We start from the raw sequence: 21551 nt of genomic DNA, 5'->3' as shown, positions 1-21551 counted from the left end.
AAAAAAAAAAAAAAAAAAAAAAAAAAGTAAAGTGCCTTCTCTTTAACTCATAATGAATAAGAAACAAAACAATCTACTTGAACAAGCGTAATGAACCAGAACCACCTGCGGAGTAGGATTGAGGAACGGCCGAACAGCGTTCAAGGTCACTGTATAGTGTTTCAGCAAACATGTCTCCCATGCGTTGTGTTCAGCTTTCGCCACTAAAACTGAGGATTTATAATTTTTGGTGTTTCTTTTTTTTTTCTGCTCGGATTTATGGGAATATCGAGACTCTCCTGTGCTCCCAGGTCAATACGGTGCAGAATTGTAGTGCTTGGTGTAACATGTGACATGAAATGAAATGACATATGGCTTTTAGTGCCGGGAGTGTCCAAGGACATGTTTGGCTCACCAAGTGCAGGTCTTTTGATTTGACTCCCTTAGGCGACCTGCACATAGTGATGATTGTTCTAGAATTATGTGATGTGATATGATGTGAAGGGAAGTTTTCTATGTCAGAGAACGCTGATTGGTTCTTCCAGTGATTTCAGATAATGACAGAGGTTGACAGAGCTCAGGAACCTGTGTAATCTTGAGGAAGTTATGAAAAGGCTCTGTAGCATTACACAAGGCTTTTTTTTTTATGGCTCTTCCTGTCTGAGTGCTAGGGAGACACATGGTTTCTTAAGATGTTGCCAACTAGTATACATGGTACTGCTTTCGCTATGTAAGTGCTGACAGGGCATGAATTTGACTTGTTTTTGCCTGGAGTGTGCGTATTAAATCTGTTGCCATTTTTGTGTGTGCAAGTCAAGTGCACATTATTGTGATCTTTGGAGGCATAAGTGCTAAGAGAGCACATCATCGGAGTTTATGTTGTTATATTGCTTAGTGAGTCCATAGAGTTGGACATTAATTCATTAACAGTTAACTTTCATCAGCTGTTAGTTGCTGCGTGTAAGTGTGACAGGTGTAAATTATTTACATAGCATCGATTTTATCATGAAATTATCGGTGAAGAAAGGTATAGACATAGAGCTGTATTTGGTCTCTTTCATAATCCATTTTGCCTAAAACATTAAAATATAACTAGAAAAATGTGTATATGTGTATGTCTACCCGAAGCCTCCGTGGCTCAGTTGGCAGTGCGCCGGCCTCTCACCGCTGAATACCGTGGTTCAAATCCCGGTCACTCCGTGTGAGATTTGTGCCGGACGAAGCAGAGGCGGACAGGTTTTTCTCCGGGCACTCCGGTTTTCCCTGTCATCTTTCAATCTAGCAACACTCTCCACTATCATTTCATTTCATCTGTGAGTCATGGTCCGACTCATTGGCTGACCGGTCAGCGTACTGGCCTTCGGTTCAGGGGGTCCCGGGTTCGATTCCCGGCCAGGTCGGGGATTTTAACCTTAATTGGTTAATTCCAATGGCACAGGGGCTGGGTGTATCTGTTGTCTTCATCATCATTTCATCCTCATCAAGACGCGCAGGTCGCCTACGAGAGTCAAATAGAAAGACCTGCACCTGGCGAGCCAAACCCGTCCTGGGATCTCCCGGCACTAAAAGCCATATGACATTTCATCTGTCAGTCCTTAATCATTGCCCCAGAGGAGTGCGACAGGCCTCGGCAGCCGGCACAATTCATATCCTCACCGCAAGTTGGGGGCTTCATTCATCCCATCCCTGACCCAGTCATTGACTGGAAAACAGATTGTAGGTTTTTATTGTATGTCTACCCCTTAGTCACGTTTCTTGATACGGTGTCAGGGATATAGACTAGAATAAATATTAATAATTTTTAAATGTAAAAGTGGAAAGCGTCACTGGAAATAAGCCACAGTGAAAAAATATATATATTACCTGCTCACTACTCTGATCACAAAGATAGCATTGTTTGCAAGGCCTGGGACAAGAGACTTTGCCACACCAACAATGGGATATGTACATTTCAGGATTATTACTGCAGACTTGAGACACTATTTTCTTTTTTCTTTTTTTCTTTTCTAACTGTCTTGTTTTTTGCTGCTTTTCCCACACCCTGGTAGAACTGTTTCAGATGTGTGGACTTGGCCATGTTTTTTGGCCACACGCCCTTCCTGATACCTGCCGTATGCAGAGTAATGTATTCATTATTATGTGTTTCTATAGTAGTTGGTAGCGTATTGTGTGGCCAGTCCTCAAGCCAGAGGAATTAACCAGACATGGCTAAAATCCCTGACCCAGTTGGAAATTAAATTCGGGACCCTCTGAACCGAAGGTCATAACGCTAAAGAGAGGCTGAGCTTTCTTAAAATATGAATAATAGTTAAGAATAAGATAATTTTTTTAACATGTTATCTGTGGCTTAGTTGGACCGGAATGCTGTTCTGGAAAATAGGTTTTTCATGGGCAACCTGTGTAACATTGTGCAACACACTGTAATAAGTCCAGAACAATGCAATGCGCAACTAGATTTGTGTAGAAACTTCCTTACATTTGTAAGTAGGCTATTAGTGACTCAAATCTACGAGAAAATATGTTGTGTCATATTCTTCTAGAAGCCTTGTCAGGCAACGTATGTCATGTTAACCGAGTGTTGAAATCAGGTATGTGAATTGGTTTTGTTGGGTTGGTAGTTGACTTGCATCTGTTGCAGTATCCTTATCTTTATTCGTCGTAGTAGTGTTTTGTTTTATGATGGTAGCTTATTGGTTTGCATGTGAATATATGTAATTAATTTGTAAATAAACTAGCTTACACAACTGACAGCATTTTGTGTTTGTCTTTGTGAGTACATCACCTTTAATGAAGATTGTCTGGACAATTCCCACTTCAACAGCAGATGGTGAAAAGATTTTCAGCACAATGAATGAGATGCACACAGAAAATACAGCCAGATCAAGCAGACATAACCAACATTGTACGGCCAGTACATATGTTCAACCCACAGCCATATTATGTGAAATCATGGCTGTGAAAAGAGAGACGAGCGGGCGAGTTGACCATGCGGTTAAGGGCGCGGCTGTGAGCTTGCATCTGGGAGATAGTGGGTTCGAATCCCACTGTCAGCAGCCCTGAAGTTGGTTTTCCGTGGTTTCCGATTTTCACACCAGGCAGATGCTTGGGCTGTACCTTAATTAAGGCCACGGCCGCTTCCTTCCAACTCCTAGGCCTTTCCTATCCCACCGTCGCAATAAGATCTATCTGTGTCGGTACGATGTAAAGCCACTAGCAAAAAAAAAAAAAGAAAAAAAAAAAAAATGAAAGAAAGAAAGAAAAGAGAGACATTCAACTGATAAAATAGCATGTCGGAAACATGAGGACACTCTTTTTTGACCCCTAGTAACAGTTCATTTCATGATTGTTGAATTAATAAGGTGAGGATATTTTTTCTAAATAATTCACTGCGTATTGTCACAAAAGTACTTACATTGATACATAGTTGAGTGTGATATGGATAATTTGTAATTTGGATAATAAGTGTGTCCGTAGCTCATTTGGCAGCATGTCAGCCTCTCACTGCTGGGTTCCATTGTTCAAATCCCGGTTACTCCATTTGAGATTTATTATCGACGAAGTGGAGGTGGGACAGGTTTTTCTCCGGGTACTCTGGTTTTCTCCGTCGTCTTTAATTCGAGCAACACTCTCCAATATCATTTAATTTTATCTGTCAGTCATTAATCGTTACCCCAGTGGAATACAACAGGCTTTGGCAGACAGCACAATATTCCTATCCTTGCCGTTAGATGGGAGCTTCATTCTTTCCTGACGTGATCGAATAACTGGCAACAGACTGTGAATTTTTTTATGTACAATGTATTAAGTGTTTTGGATGCACTACATTCAGATTTTTCAATTGGAATACTAATGTCAGAAAAATTTCATTTGAATTTGGTTTAATGTGTAGTTATGAACTGAATCCTTAGTGAGAGATATTACACTTTTGATCCCCTGAAGATTCAAATTTGAAAAAAATAAATTTTTACATAAGGTATTATGTAAAATATTCATGACATTGAGGTTTCACAACAGTAACCGTGTTACAGGTGCTTCTTTTTTTCTTTTTTTCTTTTTTCTTCTTCACATTGTTTTTATCCTAAATATTTTTGTAAAATTAAATTTTTATTTATTGAACTAATTATCTTTCATGTATATATATGTTCCAGACATCGGATGCAGTTAATGCCTCTGATATTACCATACCAATACCGCCTGGACTTTGGAGAAAGGGTGTCGATTATCCTAAAGCCAAATGTATTCTGCTCCGGTTTACGATGTTTTCTGATAAGAAGTTGCCTCGAGCTGAAAGACTGAGTGATTATTATAAGAGACATGGCAATCCTAATTATGGAGGTGAGTAGCTTTACACATGCATGTACATGGGCAAAAATTCAGAATTAATTAGTCATACAAGAAATTCAAATTTTTAACATACGAATGTGCTTTACAAATGTCTATATAGTAGAATGGGTTAATTCAAACTTGAAGGGTCCAGGAAAAAAATTTGAAATCAACCACAAATTCAAAGTGAGCAATATACACCATATGTGGAGGAATATCAAAATACTTTGCAATCTGTCTTCTTTTCTTTAAACCTTTTTCCACTTCATTTATAACTTTGACCTTTTGAGCTAATATATACAAGCTTTTAATTTTCTATTGCCCGGCTGAGTGGCTCAGACGGTTAAGGCGCTGGCCTTCTAACCCCAACTTGGCAGGTTCGATCCTGGCTCAGTCCGGTGATATTTGAAGGTGCTCAAATACGACAGCCTCGTGTCGGTAGATTTACTGGCACGTAAAAGAACTCCTGCGGGACTAAATTCCGGCACCTCGGCGTCTCCGAAGACCGTAATAGTAGTTAGTGTGACGTAAAACAAATAACATTATTATTATTAATTTTCTATTCTGTCAGAACTATGCAAGATTAATAAATAGTACTGAGCTTGATAGCTGCAGTCACTTAAATGCGGCCAGTATCCTGTATTCAGGAGATAGTGGCTTCGAACCCCACTTTCGGCGGCCCTGAAAATGGTTTTCATTTTTTTCCCATTTTCACACCACGCAAATGCTGGGGATGTTACCTTAATTAAGGCCACGGCTGCTTCCTTCCCACTCCTAGCCCTTTCCTGTCCCATCGTTGCCATAAGACCTGTCTGTGTCGGTGCAACGTAAACCAACTTGCAAAATAAAAACGTAATAAATACTAGCAAATACATGAAATTGAAAACACTTTATTAATAACAGGATATACAGCTACGGTCTCCATTATTATAACGCCATCATTTGTTCTAAATGTAGTTGGCGCAATATAGAGAGTGGCATTAACTCAAGGTCACTTTTTAAAGCATCAGTTTGAATGACTTATGCTATGTAGGTATTTTGTATTCTTACAATACCTTGACATGATATAATGCAAATATTATACAGTTATCATAAGCAAAGTACATTTGTTCAGGTCAGAAAAATTATTTCAGTGGAGCATACGGATGCACAGACAGGACTGAAGTTCATGAGAGGTCAAGGTGAGCTACTGCCAAGCTCTTTACCCTGAAAATGCTTTGTCAGGGTTCCAAAGCTATTCTCAGAAACAGTCAGTGTGTTAAGCCATAAGAAAATTCCCATTCTATGCCATTATCATTCATTAAGAGCAGGTACAGTAAATCCCTTGGGCCACACCAATCGCAATAATGAGCTACTAATGAGGGTGAGTAACATCCAGCCTCTTCATGTTCCTCAAGAAATGGGTTAAAGCCATGTTCCCATTTGAAGAATAATTATCTGGGTTCCTGCTGATGTTTAAATCAACAGTTGGCGATACGTCGAGTACACTTATAACACTGTATGACACTTTTGTACCTGTGCTGCCATTGGTGGTAAGCAGGGGTGGCATTATAACGAGGTAGTTGCTATGCTACTTTCATCAGAAATGTCTGTTCGTTGCTCATTGTGGGCGATAACTGAGGGTGGAGATATATAGGGGGTTGACTGTACCTGTAATTTTAAACATTTAACTTTAACAAAATCTTTCTGAGCTAGTGTATGTGTGACGTTTTATCCACCGAGTTGGCTGCACGGTTCATGCTGTGTAGCTGTGAGCTTGCTTTCAGGAGATGGTGGAGTTGAATACTACTGTTGGCAGTCCACAAGATGGTTTTCTGTGATTTCCTGCTTTCACACTAGACAAATGCTGAGGCTGTACCTTAATTAAGACCACGGTTGAATCCTTCCCAGTATTAGCCACGTCCTGTCCCATAATCTGAGTCGGTGCGACGTAAAACAAGTAGCAAGGAAGTGTTTTTTTCATGTTTTCTTTTAAGCAAAGACATGATGGAAACTTGCAAACAGTCATAACATAACACACTTCACAATTTAAGTGAGCAAGGATGGCCTTCAGTACTGACTGCAAAACAAAAGCAGGTATCCTGATGCAGCACACTTTACTGCAAGCACTTTACATAAACAAAAGCAGTGTACTTTTCATTATTAGGTTTTGGTCAGTAGCAAAGCCTAGCCATCTGCAGTTAATAACAATATTAATTAATTGATGACATTTTTGCAATAATTGATGAACAGATCAATAACAGCATTAATTTAATAGATCAAATTAACAGTTTAGACCCTTTCATAAAATTCACATGTAAAACTGAGAACAATACAAAAAACTTAATTTCCTGGATCTAACTGTTGAAAGGAAAGAAGAAAATTTATCCTCTTCAATCTTTAGCAAACTGACCCAAACTATAAATATCATACTAAAAGATTCATACCATCCTGAGGCACATAAAAGGACTTCCATTTTAAGCATGTTAAATAGAGCCTTTATCATCCCCTTTTCCAAAAACGATTTCGAAAAAGAAATTAATCTCATTTACAAACTAGCGATAAGAAACGGATACACAAAATACTACATAGATAGATTAATAAGTAAAATAAAGAATAAACCTCAAATGCAGCTGATAAAAGAGCATAAAAAGGCAAACTGCCACTTTCACCTATAATACTGGAAACAATTACCAGATTACTAATATTTTGAAGGGACTTAATTTCAAAATTGCCTTTCGCACCAATAACAATAATCAACATTTAATTTTCAATTACCAAAGCATTACAAATGATAACACAGATATTCAAATTCAGGGATATATAAACTTAAGTGTTCAAAGTGTGCCAATTTATACATCGGGCAAACAGGACGGAATTTCTTAGTAAGATACCAGGAACATGTTAATGCTGAGGAACATAGGAAATGCTTGGCCATGAGTCTGCATATGACTGAATATAAACTTAATTTTATGACAATAGAAAAGACTTGACCATTTCGCGAATGTTAAACAAAGGTAAATTAATGAATATTCTGGAAAATATTTATATTGAGATAGATCAGAAACAAAACCCTAGTCAGAATATTAACTAAATAACAGAGAATATTAATGTATTGTTAGAAGAGGCTACCAAATTGGATTTATCTAGGAAAGTCATCCAAAGAATCCGGAAAAACATCCAACACGCTTCCCCTCCATTAGCTTCACCCTACACAGCATTCCCCCTACTTCTCTTACTCCTCCTACTTCTCGTTCTGCTTCCCCTCGCCTACCACAAGCTCCTCACACACATACAAACTTAGTTAGTTGACGATACGGCGTAAGGGAGGACGCTAAACACAACACTGCCAACTATGAGGTAAATAATTTAATATATCCTTATACACCTTACCAATATATATTCTTACAAGGTTTTCTCCTTTAAAATACCACCCTCCATACTTAATTTATTTCTCGTTTCAAACGTATTTCAACAGTCTAACTTTAAATTCAACTTCAACTACGATTGTTCCCAAGAGTTCCCTGACAATCATATTTTAAGAAAATATTTTATATTCTTAATTTTACCTTCAAGATTCAACAAGTACATACTTCTCCAGCCTAAAAAAAGAAGACCCCTTACTTCAATTTTATTCGTTAACTTGGACATTGACTTGTTGGAAAATTTTAACCCAACATGAATGAACATTTTCTCTCATTATCATTATCATCACAAGTGTTTTATTTGTCTTGTCAATATTTGTTAAATATTGTAGCTGAAGATGTTCCATAATTGGAATGAAACATGTTCTATTTAGTATTATACTCAGAGATTAAGCTGGATTATGTTATGTAAATAATAAAGTAGCTATAAGAAATTGACAAGTATTGGAAGGTCTCCTTGTAACATAACCTTAGTAACAATATTTTACAAAATGTATCCATGCTCCACTTTCCAAGCTTTCAGTAGCCAGTGAAATATCTCATTTCATCTGCCGACAACTGCCAATCAGCTCCAAGTGGAGCTCTAGATTAGACGTAATGAGCGGAATTTTCTGATTACCAAAACTCAAAGTTTGCTACCTAGAAGAGTTCAAGGAATACACACTCAGACAGCCAAAAGCTTGAACCTTAGCTTCGCAGCAACTGCAGTTCCATTTCGTGCACTAGCTTGATCCTATACTACCTTCTTTTCCACCCATACAGCATTCCATCATCCTTTAACACCACTTATTGAACTCTTAGTATGGAATTTTTTCTTTAAATTAAACAACATAATGTTTGAATTGAGCACAAATTTTTTAACATTATGTTGAATAAGAATATCAAGGGACTACGAGGAAAAGTTTGAATTATTGATGAATTTTTAATTTTAAAATTTGTTTGAATTGACCATTTTTCTACTGTATACAGTCTAGTACAAATATATTATAATTTATCATACGATCTAGGAAATAAAGTACAGTAAAATCTCTATTAACCAAACTAAAGGGACACACAAAATTTTGGATAATAAATGTGTACCCATTTTCAGAGTTAAAACTTAAGAAACTGATTCATAAGATACAGTTTGTTGGAAACATTGTGTAAATAATTTAAAAAATGCTTTTGTTATAATGCATACAGTAGATACAGTAAAATAATACTAGATATAAATGTTATTTATTCACTATTTCTTTAAGTATAGTTTTTGTTTATATCTTTTACTGGCAGCATTGTCATGCCATCCTTTTACGAGGACATCTGCTGGTGACAACTTCTTGCTTTCTTGCACATAATATAATGCAGTCTGTAAGAGAACGAAGGCAATTTTATCGTAGCATCAGATTGAATTCAAAGCAAGTTTGGATGCTCTTAAATTTATGGAAAAACTCCTGCCTCAAGAGCACTAAATCCCTTTTCAGCTGTGACACATTGAATGGGTCCTTCGTCATCCTCTTCACCGGTACCATTTACCATTTACGGGCTGAGTGGCTCAGATGGTTGAGGCGCTGGCCCTCTGACCCCAACTTGGCAGGTTCGATCCTGGCTCAGTCCGGTGGTATTTGAGGGTGCTCAAATATGACAGCCTTGTGTCAATAGATTTACTAACACGTAAAAGAACTCCTGCGGGACTAAATTCCAACACCTTGGCGTCTCCAAAAACTGTATAAAAGTAGTTAGTGGGATGTAAAGTCAATAACATTATTTAATTTTTTTTTAAAGAGCTCTGTGGTGTCTGGATCAACTGATAACTTCACCCTGCACACTGTTGGTCGCTGAATTACTCTTTTTTTCAAGCCAACCAGAACTCTCTCATTTTTGAGAAATTATTCTTGCTTCTTCTTGAATTATTTTCCCAGATATATTCTCTCTCTCTCTCTCCTTAAGTAAGTAGTTGTTCAGCTGCCATTACAGCCTGATTTCAGTTTTCCCACATATAGTATACATAAGAAAATCGCACACAGCACAACTGACCAAGCCACAGTGAGACTGACTAAAACCTCAATGCATAGACACTGGGAAACCCACCTGCTGTGTGGGAGGCAAGGTGTGGGTTTAACCAACTTGAGTAAATAATATGAAGTGTTGTTGACCTCACACGCATTCCTCTGACCTGCTTAGTGACGATTACTTTTCTTCTGAAATGTTTCCATAATTTTTTTTTTTATTTAATTTTTTTAATTATTTTTTTTGTCCATGAAGTGTTGAAATTAAAAATGAGTTGTAATAAGTTATGTACACTTCCCGACACATAAAGTGACCACGCTGAAAAATCCTAAGTCCAACTGTACAGTGACAAGCATTGTCACTTGCAACCATGGTGTTATGATTCCTTGTTCGATACTCAGAGACGATGAAACGTTTCTCGTATAGAATTTACCATCATAACTGGAGTATCTACGAGTGTGAAAAGCAGTTAGACAGCATCATTTCCTGTGAATGGCCTTAAATACGAGTGAGATGAAAAGTAGCAGGCAGTCGTAGCACAGTGGGTATGGACTCAGGTTTACAGCAGGCAGGTGGCTGTTTCGAATCTGCTTGGGATGGATTTTCTCACTCCACCAGAAGCAACAACGAGCAAACCAATCAAATTGTAGGATGCCACACTTATTACACAGCCGAGCTGAGTGTTTCAGATGGTTGAGGCGCTGGCCTTCTGACCCCAACTTGGCAGGTTCAATCCTTTCTCAGTTCGATGGTACTTGAACATGCTCACATACGTCAGCCTCATGTTGGTAGATTTACTGGCACATAAAAGAACTCCTGCAGGATAAAATTCTGGCACCTCTCCATCTCCGAAAACCGAAAAAGTTAGTGGAACGTAAAGGCAATAATTTTATTATATTACTTATTACACACAGGTAGGTCATTCTACCAGCAGTTGTCGCACACCAAGGGTAGTTGCTCTCGTTAAACAAGGAAATCTAACTGGAATAGAGGCTGGATGACGTTACAGCTCCCACAGAGTACGGTGACACGTTGGATAAGAGATTTTCGAGAATTGGGAGACGTAAGCCGACATGCTGGCTTGGGTTCGTGGTGGGTCTTAAACCAGGAGCAGAACAATCACGTGATCACTGAAGCGTTTTCATGAACTCTGTGCAGTTACGCTACACCGCATGTTCCCAGACAGCTCAGGGGCGGCCTTGAGACGCTTGAATGAGGCAGGGTTACAATCCAAGTAAGTGGCTAAGAAACAAATGTACATTGGTAAGCAGAGTGTGCACCGCCTTTCTTTTTCCGAGAACACTGTGATACGTGATTGGTCAAATGTCATATTTCCCAATGAGAGCACGCTTTCCTCCGCAAATGATGGGGCGGAACGTGTGTTTCGGCCTTTCGGCATATAACACAATCCAGCATATGTGGCCAAGCGTTGGCACTCTGGCCATGCATCTGTTGCATGTTGGGTTTGAATGACCTCTCGTGGGATAGGAATGTTGTACAGAATTGAGCAGTGTCTCACTGCTGGGCAATATGTACACATTCAACTGGTCTCTTTGTGGGGCAGACATGAATCCCATCAAGAACATGTGGACGAAGATGAAGAGAGTAATGGTGGAGACCTGGCCTGATCCCGTGCTAAGTAAGAATGATGCTGTCTGGGATATTGTCAGTGCAGCCTGGGATGAGGTGGCAGGTGACTACGATATGTATGCTTCTGCCCTAATCAATTCCGTGACCACACGCCTGGAAGAGAACATGCACAACAGTCCCATACTTAGAGACCAACCAATGGCCCCTTTCAGAGCCACAAATAAGCCCACTACGAGTAACTGTCAATAATGGTATGATAAAACACAGGAAGTTATATCACTCGCCATATATGTCAATATAGGAATAAAAATAAACATAAAATTATTTTACCCTATTGAGACTAGAACTCTCGACACCACAGGCGAGTGGCAAAACTCACAATTTAGCATGCATGGCTACCACCTTGGCAGACTGAGCCTGCACCTTTGGAGGCACTTCACAAAACTACAGTAGTGACAATAAGTATTTTGACAAATGTACTTTGATGAGACAGTATACTGGGTGGTCAACCAGCCCCTTGCAATCTAGTTTTATGCATCCCACTGTTTTTATTACAATTCTGAAATGCATCAGTCTCTTTCCCTAAAACAGGGTAATACTGTGAGATGTGTGGTTACAGGCTAGAAGACAGCAGGAAACATTAGCACCATTAATTCATTATGGGTTCCTCGAATGATCTCACGAAATGAGCACAGATACAAAGAACATGTACCTTACAACAAGAGGTGCACACACAGACCAGGAGTAGGTATTGTATAAGCTGGGAACTGTGTGCTACACGGCACCCGTCAAAATAGCTCACATTGCAAGAGCACAGTGGGAGTTCTGATAGCGGACAGTGATCAAAGGTTCAAATCCCACAAAAGAGAGAGAGAGAGAGAGAGAGAGTGTGTGTGTGGGGGGGGGGTTACCAATTGCTTGGGATCTGGTAAAGTTGCATACTTGATAGCTTCCACAGACTGATTTGTTCATTTGGCCTTGTAAAGGACCGCATGTATCGTGGGGCATAGGGTATGGAGCTCGGCTGGACAAGGATAAGGAGGTGATGATCTGTGGCTGGGACACATGCAACCAGTTAGCTGTGTCATACAGTACATGTTCCAAGCTTCGTAGACCAAAGGTAGGGCAAAGTGTGCCCCATTGAAACGATAACATGCTACGACAGGTAGGTATGTAGCTCCCCAAACTCCCCTCTTTCAAGACAAAACACAACACAAAGCTTATTCACTGCATCGTGATGTATTCCAGCAACAACCGGGTGAGTTGGCCGTGCGCGTAGAGGCGCGCGGCTGTGAGCTTGCATCCGGGAGATAGTAGGTTCGAATCCCACTATCGGCAGCCCTGAAAATGGTTTTCCGTGGTTTCCCATTTTCTCACCAGGCAAATGCTGGGGCTGTACCTTAATTAAGGCCACGGCCGCTTCCTTCCAATTCCTAGGCCTTTCCTATCCCATCGTCGCCATAAGACCTGTCTGTGTCGGCGCGACGTAAAGCCCCTAGCAAAAAAAAATATATTCCAGCAACAAAAATGTGGAGGAGCTGTACAGAATGCATACCAGGCACAATGCCTGTATCAAGAACGCTATCCAGATATGGGACATCCTACAGGCATGGCTTTCAGAGTATGGGAAGATGTTTGCAGGCAACTGCATCCCTGGGAAGGACATGGCCTGTTTGAGATCATCCCATGATGTCTGCTCACAGTGAAGAGGCTGTCTTGGACGCTATCTGGCATAGCCCTCACACTGGCACGAGCCATTGTCGAACATCAGCCAGGTCTGTTACGCAGATATTGCATACCCACTTACACCAGGAACTCCATGGTCATAATTTTAAAGTCTGGGTGGCGTTCTGTCAATGGACTCTACAGCATGTGGACACTGATCCTGCCTTTTTATCGACCATCTTATGTATGTACAATGTGTCGCTCCACAACAATGAAACCATTGTTAGCTTTATTACAGCGGTTACACTAATTACTACAGCGCTTGCAATAAACAAACACTGAACACAGTACCAAACATTACACACTCAGAGAAACATTACCTGAAATTACGCGGATCTCTGCTGACAACAACATACGTAAATATCAGTAGGGCCAACTAGTGGAGGATAAACCAGGAAGGTGGAAGGACCTAGGACCTACCGAGGGCATGGACATGGCTTAGATTGCAGATTCCGAAATAAACAACCGTGATCCTTAAATTTAATAATAATAATGTTATTTGTTTTACGTCCCACTAACTACTCTCTTACGGTTTTTGGAGACGCCGAGGTGCCGGAATTCAGTCCCGCAGGAGTTCTTTTACGTGCCAGTAAATCTACCGACACGAGGCTGACGTATTTGAGCACCTTCAAATACCACCGGACTGAGCCAGGATCGAACCTGCCAAGTTGGGGTCAGAAGGCCAGCGCCTTAACCGTCTGAGCCACTCAGCCCGGCGATCCTTAAATTTGAAAAATATTATTTACAAATGGATTTTACAAATACATTCCGAACAAAATCCGCCAACTTGCAACTTACGAACTATATGCTCTGTGATATACATAACTTAGAGGTTCTTTGATAATACCTTCCTACAAGTTCAAAATTTCAAACCAACTATACATTTAGTTACAACTCCAGGTGTACAATGCAATTTACAGTGAAGTAAACGTACTCTCCAAAACTCTAGCGTACATCAAGTGACACAGAACTACCAGAGGCAAACCGCAAGGTAAATATATTAAACTACAATCTACATATTTAGTGAAACAAGAAATGGGAATGCCTCGAAAACAAACCGGCCACCCTAGCTGAAAAGCTAAGGCGTCATAAATAATTAATTTGGCGAATCTAGGTTAGGCTAGGGCAGACTCCTATACGAAATAGCAACCGAACATTACGGAAATTTTAGCCGGAATGGAAATCAAGAGTGCTTACCCGAAGGTGGGCCATCCCGTAGCGAGGCTTGCACACGACGTAAAACTTCAGACAGACCAAGACAGACTAAGGCAGACCAGGCCAAGACAAGACCGACAGAATTAATTACGAAAGGTGCCTCGCGCTCTTATAAAGGTAAACCCTGGCCTTGGAGTAGCCAGTCAGAATGCATGAGTCCGCCTATTGCCATCTAGGTTCACCAATCACAACTCCTACTTTCAGTCGCAAACTTTAAATAAGTTTCTCGAATACGCACGTTCGCGAGTCTTCCATTTCCAGAATAGTTAGAAAATGCCTTCTAGAACACACAACCAACAAAAGGCAACACACCCTGTTCAAAAATTCATGTAACAATTTTCTAGATACTTCCAGTAAGTACAGAACTGAAATCAACTATTTACAAATACCACATGTTATGAAATATTAGGCTACACTGTACAGGTTAGGTCATTACAAATAAAACATTTTACCATACTTTACAAATAAAGTCTTCAACAAACATTTTCCACTTCCACTACATTGTTCACCTGTAACAGCATAATATGCATTACTGGAGTAAGAATAATCCCCAATGGGTACAACGGGCAGTTTTCAGGTACATTGGGGTGTGAACATATAGTGTGGCATCTGCATGAACCCCTCATCGGTCCCCATTTCTTTGAGGGACCTCTGACGGGAGAACGCTATCTGCAGTTTCTTCAAGATGTTACCACTATTCTTGGAACATGTGCCACTTCTTGACCGTTACAGGATGTGGTTTGAATATCATGGAGCTGCACCGCATGCGGCAGTGGTTGTCCGGATCCATCACCGTGCGATGTTTCCTGATAAAAGGATAGGAGGAGGAAGACATGTCCCCTGGCCCACCAGATCTGCCGATCTTATGCCCCTTAAGTTTTTCTGTGGGTCCATGCAAAACAACTGGTATATGCACAGGAACTGGCCAGACCTGGTCACCTTAGACAGCTCATCACCAAGGCACGCCGATCCATTATGCCAGAGATGTCACAATTTGCCAGATGGTCCTTGCAACATCCCACAAAGCTCTTTATCGACTACGGAGGTCGTCAGTTCAAGCAGGTGCTGCGTTAAAGAATGTAGGTAACTGAAATCCTGCCACATCTCTCCTAGCGTATTCCAACCCAGCTCCGTACCATATGCCACTATACCAGTGGCCCCTTTACAGGGCCAAATAAACAAATCAGTCTGTGGAAACTATTAGGTATGCAACCTTGCCACATCTCAGGCAACTGGCTGTAAGAAAGAAAAAGTTGCATGGGATTCAAACCTCCTAACCTTCAAGCACTGTTCGCTTTCAGATCTCCGACTGTGCCCTTGCTAAATAAGCTGTTGCGAGGCTTGACATGCAGCAGGCAGTTCTGAGCCTACACAATACCTGTTCCTTGTCTGTGTGTGCATCTTCTGTTGTAAGATACATGTTCCCTGCATCTCTGCTAGTTTTACAGGTTCATTTGGTGTACTCATAATAAATTAATAGTGACGCTTACAATTCCTGCTTTTTTCTAGCTTGTAACCACACTTCCCATTATATTACCCTGATGTGGACATGAGGTTGGTCTTCTGGGGGATTTGAAGGAAGAATTGAAGTAATATAAAGTGACTGTAGCAGCAGTCCAAGAACTAAAATGGAAAGGAAGGAGAATTCTAACTACTGGAGTTTATACACAGTTCAGCTGTGGGGATGAAGCACAAGATTGCACTGGCTTCCGTATTGTAAATAACCATAAGGAATCTATATTGAACTTTAAACCTGTTAAAAAGGGATGTATATACTAATAATAAGAAAAAAACCTGTTTCTTTAGTATATCCTTTATGTGTATTTATGCACCAAGAGAGGAAGCTGAGGAGATGGAAAAGCACCTCTTCTCTGAGTGACTGAAGCATGAACTATGTTTAAGTGATTGTGGGTGACTTCAGTGCTAATGTAGGAAAGGGAATTGCTTTCCAAAGGACAGCAGGAAAGGAGAGTGTCCAGTGATAATGGAATCCCTCTGTTTAAGAAAGGAAATCGCTGAAAATGCTGCAACTACCAGGGAATAACACTCCTTTCTCATGGGCTGAAGATTCTTGAGAAGATCTTAGAGAGCAGATTGCAAGTCATCTTAGAGCCACAGCTTGAAGAGGAACAGTATGGCTTCAGGCCTAACAGGTCCACGACAGACCTAATCTTCAGTATCCGTATGTTAATGGAAAAATATTGGGAAAAAGGCAAAATGGTTTTGACATTGAGAAGGCATATGACAGCGTTGCAAGAGAGAAGATATGGGAATGCCTGAGAAAAAGGAATGTGCCAGAGGGACTTGTGAAGTAAGTTCAAATGCTGTATGAGAACTGTACCAGCTGTGTGTGATTGGATGACGGACATTCATCCTGGTTCGAGACTGAAAGTGGAGTCTAGCAAGACAGTGCACTATCCCCATTATTGTTTATCACCATGATGGATGACATAATGAAGAACATCAAGAAAACCTCTGGTGAACTAAATGCAGTGGCCTTTGTTGATGATGTTATGATCTGGGGAGAAACTGAGGAACAAGTACAGTCGAGACTCAATGAATGGAAGGTTAAGTTCCAGGAGTTCGATCTCAAGATAAGCGAACTCAAAACAGTAGTGATGGCAATAAACAGAGAGGGACGACCAACGAACATCATGCTAGGAAACCGTCCACTAGAAAGTGTGGAAAGCTTTATGTACCTCGGTAGTGTAATATCTCGAGATATACTAGCCACATAGGAGGTGGCAAATGGAGTGTAGAAGAGCTCTCACTTTTACCAGCAAGTACGAACACTCCTCTGGGATCCCAAAGCACCAACAAAATCAAAGCTGGTGATGTTCAATCAGTACGTCATACCAATCTTATGGTTTTGAAACCTGCACCCTCACTAAGAAAGACTCGTCAAGGTTGCAGGCATCCGAGATGAAGTTCCTTAGGTCCACAATTCAAAAAACCAAACTGGACAAGTTGAGGAATGATGTGGTTGGAAGCTGGGATTGTTACATCATTGTTAGATCGGATCAGCGTGTCCAGACATAGGTGGAGCGACATGTGGAAACGGATAGTGGGAATACCATGAACCCACTGGATGGACATCATAAAGATGGACATTGCAGATCGGGTAAGGACACTGGAGGACGTCGTTAACAACAGAAGGTTTCTCAACAAGACAGAATGGAAGAGGCTCGCCAACAGTACCCAGGAAACTGGAACTGTAAAATGATGATGATGATTTTAGTTTGCCCATCCTGTATTTACCTTATAGTCTGCTAATGGAGAAGAGAACTTCCACATTTTATACAGAATGAAAGTTATGTTCTTGTATTTGCATGGGTTGATTCACAATGCATTTAAAACTAAGATAATCGTTGCCTCAGAAACTTTGAGCAGAAGAGCCGGGAACAGTATTTCAAAGATTCATTTAGCACAACTCCCAGGCCATTGGGACAATTAGTTCATGAGAAAGTGGACATGTACTTTGGCATATTTTGTCATCCATTACTTGGTTGCGTGCACCAAGCTCTCTCATTCTTGATGTTATGCGTCCACTGTCACTTTGGTCAATTCAGTATGGTTTAGTGCTGTTATTGTCTGATTTATTAAAACTTAATTACTTCTCTTTCATTAAAACTGCACCGTGCTATGCTTCTGCGCCACGCAATATCATATTTCAAAGTGACAGCAGTTCAAATAATTATGAGTCATAAGAGGTTTTTAGGCATTGAAAGAATTATGGGAATCCTCACCAGGTGATGTCAACATGCTTATCGGTGAAAAGATGGTGATTTATACTATTGTTCTATGGAAGGAAATGTTGTATAATGATACGTGCATCCACCAGAATGCAGCAGATTTTTTTTTTTGCTTTATGTCGCACCGACACAGATAGGTCTTATGGCGACGATGGGACAGGAAAGGCCTAGGAATGGGAAGGAAGCGGACGTGGCTTTAATTAAGGTACAGCCCCAGCATCTCAGACATATTCTGAATCATGGCCCTCCTTGTGCTCAGGCGGCTAGGACTATACTCGTACAATCCATCAGTGGTCCATAACCTGTTAGAGGAGAGATCCTCACTTGGACTATGTGTAAGTAGGGTAGCATCCTCCTTCATGAATTTACCAAGCTCAGAACATTTTAAGCAAGCCTCGGACCTATGGGAGTAACGTAGTCCCACTCTCTTCTCACAGGCGAGGGACTCCTCGGAAAGAACTTGGCAAACAAAATGGTATTCAGTGGGGAGCCATCAACATTAATGGGGCTTGTGGAAGAAAGAAAGTAGAGCTGGCTGGTTCAGCAAAGAGGATGCATCTGAATGTACTAGGAGTAAGTGATATTCGGGTAAGGGGAGAAAACGAGGAAGAGACAGGAGATTATAAAGTGTACTTCATGGGTGTTTAATAGGGAAGGGCAGAGTATGCGGTAGGACTGTTTATTAGGAATACTATTGCACGCAACATTGTTTCTGTTAGGCACATAAATAAATGAATGATATGTTTAGATTTGGCAGTTGTTGGAATTAGGATGAGAATTGTCTTGTGTATTCACCATGTGAGGGTGCAGATGAGGATGAAGTTGACAAGTTTAATGAAGCATTGGGTGACATCGTAGTCAGGGTCAACAGCAAGGATAGGATGGTGCTAATGGGCGATTTCAGTGCGAGAGTTGGAAATAAAACTGAAGGGCAATAGGGTGATTGGTAAAAGTGGGGAGGATATGGAAACTAATAATGGGAATGGGAAGTGTTTGCTGAATTTCTGTGCTAGTATGGGTTCAGCAGTTACAAATACATTCTTCCAGCATAAGGCTATTCACCGCTACACATGGGAGGCTAGGCTAGGGGTACCAGATCCATAATAGACTATATCTTAACCGACTTTGCATTCAGGAAGTCTGTTAGGCATGTACGGCTTTGGGGGGGGGGGGGTTCGATGGTACAGGCCACTATCTGATCTGTAGTGAACTAGGATAGAAAAAGTGAAATCTGTCTGCAAACGAATAAGAGTAGAAAATCTCCAGGATGAGAAAATTAGACAGAAGTACATGGATATGATTAATGAGAAGTTTTGAGCAGTGAACAATAAGCAGGAACATCTTGGTGGAATTATGAAGTGAGAGCAGCTTGTAAACGTAAAAAGAAGGCTTACCAGAAATGGTTCCAAACAAGGCCTGATGCAGACAGGGAATTGTGCGTAGATGAAAGAAACAGAGCGAACGAATAGTTGTTGAATCCTAAAAGAAGAAGTGGTAAGATTTTGGTAATAACCTGGAAAGGCTAGATCAAGCAGCAGGGAATCCTTTCTGAACAGTAATAAAGAATCTTACGAAGGGATGGAAAAAGGAAATTAACCGTCTTTTGGGTAATTTAGGTGAACTCATAATAGATCCCAGGGAATCGCTGGACAGGTGGAGGGAATGTTTCGAAAATCTTCTCAACGTAAAAGGAAATCTTCCTGGTGGCGTTGCAAACAACCAAGCTCATGGGGAGGAAGAAAATGATGTTGGTGAAATTATGCTTGAGGAAGTGGAAAGGATGGTAATTAAACTCTATTGTCATAAAGCAGCAGGAATAGCTGAAATTAGACCTGAAATGGTGAAGTATAGTGGGAAGGCAGGGATGAAATGGCTTCGTAGATTAGGAAGATTAGCATGGAGCATTAGTAAGGTACCTTCAGATTGGACAAAAGCAGTAATTGCACCTATCTATAAGCAAGGGAACAGGAAGGATTGCAACAACTATCGAGGTATCTCATTACTTCGTATACCAGGCAAGGTATTCACTGGCATCTTGGAAGGGAGGGTGTGATCAGTGGTTGAGAGGAAGTTGGATGAAATCCAGTGTGGTTTCAGACCACAGAGAGGCTGTCAGGATCAGATTTTGAGTATGCGCCTGGTAATTGAAATATGTTACGAGAGGAATAGACAGTTGTGTTTATGTTTCATATTTCTAGAGAAAGCATATGACAGGGTACCAAGGGAAAATATGTTTGCCATACTGGGGGACTATGGAATTAAGGGTAGATTATTAAAATCAATCGAAGGCATTTATGTTGACAATTGGGCTGCAATGATTGTAGAATGAGTTCTTTGTTCAGGGTACTTACAGGGGCTAGACAAGGTTGTAATCTTTCATCTTTGTTGTTCGTAGTTTACATGGATCATCTGCTGAAAGGTATAAAGTGGCAGGGAGGGATTCAGTTAGGTGGAAATGTAGTAAGCAGTCTGGCCTATGCTGACGACTTGGTCTTAATGGAAATTTGTGCCAAAAGCTTGCAGTCTAATGTCTTGGAACTTGAAAATAGGTGCAATGAGTATGGTATGAAAATTAGCCTTTCAAAGACTAAATTGATGTCAGTAGGTAAGAAATTCAACAGAATTGAATGTCAGATAGGTGATACAAAGCTGGAACAGGTAGATAATTTTAAGTGTTTAGGTTGTTCGTTCTCCCAGGATGGTAATATAGTGAGATTTAATCAAGATGTAGTAAAGGTAATGCATTGAGCTCGCAGTTGTGATCAGCGGTGTTCTGTAAGAAGGAAGTCAGCTGTTGGACAAAACTATCTTTACATCGGTCTGTTTTCAGACCAACTTTGCTTTACGGGAGCGAAAGCTGGGTGGACTTAGGATATCTTATACAGAAGTTAGAAGTAACAGGCATGAAAGTGACAAGAATGATTGCTGGTATAAACAGGTGGGAACAATGGCAGGAGGGTACTTGGAATGAGGATATAACGTCTAAGTTAGGAATGAACTCGTTTGATGAAGCTGTACGCATAAACTGGCTTCAGTAGTGGGGTCATGTGAGGTGAATGGAGGGGGATAGGTTACCTAGGAGAATAATGTATTCGGTCGTGGAGGGTAAGAGAAGTAGAGGGAGACCAAGACGACGATGGTTAGGCTCAGTTTTTAACGATTTAAAGATAAGAGGTATAGAACTAAATGAGGCCACATCACTAGTTGCAAATAGAGGATGATGGCAACTTTTAGTAACTTCACAGAGGCCTGCAGACTGATCGCTGAAAGGCATAACGGTCTATAATTATATGATTATGTATGTATGTATGTATGTATGTATGTATTTATTACTACTACTACTACTACTCCTGCTGCTGCTACTACTACTTTGTTTCTGTTATTAAATGCTCATGAAGAATGTCCACCATGAAAGAAGCTAGCAAGAAAGCATAGCCCCAACTCGTTATTTTAAACTGTGTATGTCCTGTCATGTACAGCTGCTGTGTCCAATCATCCTATTTCATGAACACAGACTTCCTTCATGGAAGTTTTATGTCCAGTACAGTTTTCTAATTTATCACAACATAATATAGAT

General features: G+C 40.5%; 1 protein-coding gene across 2 annotated transcripts in view; it reads left to right on the top strand.

Annotated features, from left to right (window-relative positions):
• Nucleotides 1-21551, top strand: part of LOC136864781 (nuclear cap-binding protein subunit 3) — a 271629-nt gene that overhangs the window by 153962 nt on the left and 96116 nt on the right. For both annotated transcript variants that reach the window (XM_067142161.2, XM_067142162.2), the window contains one exon: nucleotides 4128-4314. In XM_067142161.2, the coding sequence (XP_066998262.2) occupies nucleotides 4128-4314 (187 nt within the window). The remainder of the gene's footprint in view (nucleotides 1-4127; nucleotides 4315-21551) is intronic.

The sequence above is a fragment of the Anabrus simplex genome, chromosome 2, assembly GCF_040414725.1.
Source record: "Anabrus simplex isolate iqAnaSimp1 chromosome 2, ASM4041472v1, whole genome shotgun sequence".
In the NCBI taxonomy this organism is placed as follows: Eukaryota; Metazoa; Arthropoda; class Insecta; order Orthoptera; family Tettigoniidae; genus Anabrus; species Anabrus simplex.
Note: the sequence above shows the minus strand (reverse complement) of the source record. Positions and strands in the feature narration are given on the sequence as shown.